This window comes from Sardina pilchardus, chromosome 2 (genome assembly GCF_963854185.1).
Source record: "Sardina pilchardus chromosome 2, fSarPil1.1, whole genome shotgun sequence".
NCBI lineage: Eukaryota > Metazoa > Chordata > Actinopteri > Clupeiformes > Clupeidae > Sardina > Sardina pilchardus.
The window spans coordinates 43,973,718-43,978,717 of record NC_084995.1 but is presented as its reverse complement, the minus strand read 5'-3'; the positions used below and the strand labels follow the sequence as shown (position 1 = coordinate 43,978,717).

The following is a 5,000-nucleotide window of genomic DNA, read 5'->3' as shown; positions in this document are numbered from 1 at the left end:
GAGCACCACGCCGAGGAAGATGATGACGAAGAGCAGGATCCCGGCGATGACCCCGGCGATCTTCACCGTGTGGTCCGTCTGTTTCTCCGGTTCTACAGCGTCTGGCTTGTGGGTGGCCGCACCTATGGGTGACCCAAAGGTCAGGGGGTCAGAGGTCAGATCAGAGTTGTCTGGTGAGGTCAGTTGAGACTGTTCTGATGAGAGTCATTCTATAGAATGTTCTAAGGAGTCATTTTATAGAACTGAACTGTTCTAAAGTTCTGTTGTTCATCACCAGCAAGAAAAAAGAAACATTCTGCATGCAGCCCTATGCACATGGTCTGTGCTGTCTGTGTGTGGATGCAGATGGTCTGTGCTGTCCGTGTGTGTGTGTGTGTGTGTGTGTGTGTGTGTGTGTGGTGTGTGTGTGTGTGTGTGTGTGTGTGTGTGTGTGGAGGTGCTGTGGTCCACCACACTGGACATGAGGGCCACTGTTAATGTCCACACTGTGTTCCAGGAGCAGATAACCCAGAACAATGTCACCCTGAATACATGGAGCAACACACTCAACACACACACACACACACTCATCACACTCGACACACTCAGCACACTCAACACACTCAGCACACTCAACACACTCATCACACTCAACACTCATCACACTCAACACACTCATCACACTCAACACACTCAACACACTCAACACACTCAGCACACTCAGCACACTCAGCACACTCAACACACTCAACACACTCAACACACACACACACACACACACACACACACACACACACACACACACACACACACTCATCACACTCAGCACACTCAGCACACTCAGCACACTCAACACACTCAACACACTCCACACACACACACACACACACACACACACACACACACACACACACTCATCACACTCAGCACACTCAACACACTCGACACACTCAACACACTCAGCACACTCAACACACTCAGCACACTCAACACACTCAACACACTCAGCACACTCAACACACACACACACTCATCACACTCAACACACTCAACACACTCAGCACACTCGACACACTCGACACACTCGACACACTCATCACACTCAACACACACACACACTCATCACACTCAACACACTCAACACACTCAGCACACTCAACACACTCAACACACTCGACACACTCATCACACTCAACACACTCAACACACTCAGCACACTCAACACACTCAACACACTCAACACACTCCACACACACACACACACACACACACACACACACACTCATCACACTCAGCACACTCAACACACTCGACACACTCAACACACTCAGCACACTCAACACACTCAACACACTCAGCACACTCAACACACACACACACTCATCACACTCAACACACTCAACACACTCAGCACACTCAACACACTCAACACACTCGACACACTCATCACACTCAACACACTCAGCACACTCAACACACTCCTGAGGGACTCTCCCTGCTGACAAGTCTCTCTCCTCTTATTATTCTCTCTCTCTCTCTCCTCTATCTTATTCTTTCTCTCCCTCTCCTCCTCTATCTTATTCTCTCTCCCCTCTCCTCTATCTTATTTTCTCTCTCCCCTCTTCTCTATCTTATTCTCTCTCCTATCTCCTCTCTTATTTTCTCTCTCTCCTCCTCTATCTTGTTCTTTCCCTCTCTCTCTCCTCTATCTTATTATCTCTCTCTCCTCTATCTTATTCCCTCCCTTTCTCCACTCCTCTATCTTATTCTCTCTCTCTCTCCTTCTCTATCGTATTCTCTCACTCTCTCTCTCTTCCTCTATCTTATTCTCTCTCTCTCCTCTATCTTATTCTCTCTCTCTCTATCTATCTCATTCTCTCTCCCTCTCTCTTGTTCTGTCTCTCGTGGTCTCCAGAGGGGGCCGATGTGCAGGTTTGGTGAGCGGACACCTGTAAATGCATCCTGCTCCCATGGCGACAGCCGTCTGTGATGACAAATGGAGAGATGGAATCAGCCTGAATGAGCTGCTGAGCAGACCCTCCCCTGAGCAATCCACACTGAGCCAGGCGGGCGTGTGTGTGTGTGTGTGTGTGTGTGTGTGTGTGTGTGTTACTTTTGGAGGGCTGGAATTGCCGTGAGGGGGCCAGTGAACCTGGTGTCCCCGAGGACATAAGACCTCCTGCAATTCCACCAGTCACAACACAGCACATTCCACCACAGCATGCCTGGCTGTGCGGTGTGTGTGTGTGTGTGTGTGTGTATCTTGATGTGTGTGTGGAGGATATTTACTGGATTTGCAGTTGTACGGTTGTGTGCAGATACACAAGAAGCTTGTCTTCAAGATATACTGTAGTTTTTACACTCCGCTGTGATGTCACTATGGATTATTGCACGCCTTCTTTTCAATTGCAACCTTTAAAAAACAGTGGGCAGGAGTAGCGTGTGTTTAAACAGTGGGCAGGAATAGCGTGTGTTTGTGTCGTTCTGCTGACATTGCTGGGAAGGTGAGTCTGCTGAGAGGGTGAGCGATAGAGACAACATGCCGAGTTTAGGGGAAGTCAAAACAAAACACTGAAATACAGTTTACTGAAATACAGGCTGACTTCCAGCTAACACACACACAGACAGAGAGAGAGAGACAGAGAGAGAGAGAGAGAGAGAGAGAGAGAGAGCCAATAAAGCACAATGAATTTGAATTTGAATTTGAGAGAGAGAGAGAGAGAGAGAGAGAGAGAGAGAGAGAGAGAGAGAGAGAGAGAGAGAGAGAGAGAGAGAGAGAGAGAGACCGTGCATGCAGCTAGCCTGGTATATAAATGCTGGATCAGTCAGAATACACACAAACACATACACACACAGACGCCGGTGAGTGTGTGTGAGCATCTGACCTGTTAGCTGGCTGTCACCGGCCGCAGGAGCCACACGCAGATATGGAGTAGTGAGCTGAGTCAGCAGGATAGCAGCTGAGAGAGAAGAGAGAGATACAGAGTGTGTGTTAGAGAGGGAGAGAGAAGAGACAGATACAGAGTGTATGTTAGAGAAGAGAGAGAGAGAAGAGAGAGATACAGAGTGTGTGTTGGAGAGAGAGAGAAGAGAGAGATACAGAGTGTGTGTTAGAGAAGAGAGAGAAGAGAGAGATAGAGTGTGTGTTAGAGAGAGAGAGAAGAGAGAGATACAGAGTGTGTGTGAGAGAGAGAGAGAGAAGAGAGAGATACAGAGTGTGTGTGAGAGAGAGAGAGAGAGAAGAGAGAGATACAGAGTGTGTGTGAGAGAGAGAGAGAGAGAAGAGAGAGATACATTTAGAGAGTGACATAGAGATAAAAACAGAGAGAGAGGGGGAGAGGTGGATAGAGAGGGAGAATTAGAGAGGAATTGAGAGGGATATACAGTATACACTACTTGTACTACTATGTACTATAAGAATACTTTGGCAATACAAACTGTTTTTTTTTTATAATAAAGCTCAATTGAATTGAATTGAATTGAATTGAGAGAGAGAAACAGAGAGAGAGAGAGAGAGAGAGAGAGAGAGAGAGAGAGAGAGAGAGAGAGAGAGAGAGAGGTAGAGAGAGAGGGGGGGTAAGCTACATTTAAGAGAACTAAAGAGAAGCAGAAAAGGTGAGCTTCAAGTTCCACTCTTCATTGCTTAATGGGCGCATGCAGGGCCACAGTGCACTGGCACATACCCACTCTCAAAACACTCTGAGGCCCTGTGTCCACCCCTGTGTCCACCCCTGTGTCCACCCCTGTGTCCACCCCTGTGTCCACCCCTGTGTCCACCAATCATATTTTTTGCGCTGACAGTGCCCTAAACCTCATTTTCTCAGCGCTTCGGTCAGCGCTCTCAGCACTTGTTGCGAGGTTACGAGGTTTCCCCCTCTTCAATTTTGATTGGTCGTCGAGAGAGCAGGGACATTGACAAGCCCAGCGCTGTTCAACAGATTTCAGCTTTCAGCGCTCTGAGCGCTGTGGCAAAAACAGCGGTCAGCGCCGAGGGCTTTACTCCGCCAAGGGCGCTGAACGCTGTGAACGCTGAACTACATAGAACTGGGATTGAACATAGCCATTGTCGCCGCAAAAAACCTGATTCATGGACACAGGCTCTTAAACACATGGCATGCTTTGCAAGTGTTAGTTTCTGCAAGTGTGCTTCAGTGCTTCTCACATTTTGTTTTAATTGTCAAACCAAATCAGACTGAACGGTTGGTCACTGGTTAGCTTTGCTCCAGTGCGGGGTGAGATACAGTAGCTCCTCATGCTGCTCTGACTCTTAAAGAGGAACTATGCAGGTTTGGCCATTTCTTAGCTGTTTTCTCTGCAGAGCTTCCCCTACAGCTTTAGCATGTGTATTTTACAACACTCCTCTATCGGTCAGTCTGCCTCTTCATGAGCATGATCGCGAGGCCGGAGACTTTCTGTTTGTCAGTGCACTGGCCTGGTGGCACAAACGTGTTTTCCCGCTCACAGGCGCTAGGGGGAAGTGAGATTCAACCATTTAAGCCATCATTCAGCCCGGAACAAGTCAAATTCCATTCCAATGACTCCGAAGCTGATCAGTTAAGGTAAATGAAGCTACACAACTTGCACAGTTCACCTTTAACAGTCAAGAGGGAGCCGCATGAGGAGAAGTGCATTCCAATTCTTTGAACGGAGGCAAACATTTGAGGCAAACAGGCTTTCTTTAAAGTGTACAATGTGAATGAATTTGTGTAAAGATGGCAAAATAATTGATATCCATGGCAACCGTAGGTCCCATGTCCAGTGTGTAGAGAGCTGATCAGGCTGTTTGTGAGGATTCACCAACATTTCCAATAAACTCAAAACAAATTAGGACAATTCGAGGGCTGAGAAGCAAAGGGGCGTAAGTGACATTTTGGTCAACATTTAGTTATATACATATCACCTGAAAGCTCTTGATGAGCTCTTTCTAGCTGACAAAATTAAAGAAGTAAAATATTCATAAATATAAAGTTATTGAACAAAAACCAAAAGTCTTTAACTGTGAACATATAGAAGCAGTAAGA

General features: G+C 47.0%; 1 protein-coding gene across 1 annotated transcript in view; it reads right to left on the bottom strand.

Moving 5' to 3' along the window:
- LOC134075185 (receptor-type tyrosine-protein phosphatase mu-like) overlaps positions 1-5,000 on the bottom strand; it is a 165,519-nt gene that overhangs the window by 63,329 nt on the left and 97,190 nt on the right. Inside the window, 2 exon segments of the mRNA XM_062530715.1 lie at positions 1-122; positions 2,865-2,939. The exon segment at positions 1-122 is cut by the window's left edge and continues 14 nt beyond it. Of these exon segments, the coding sequence (XP_062386699.1) occupies positions 1-122; positions 2,865-2,939 (197 nt within the window).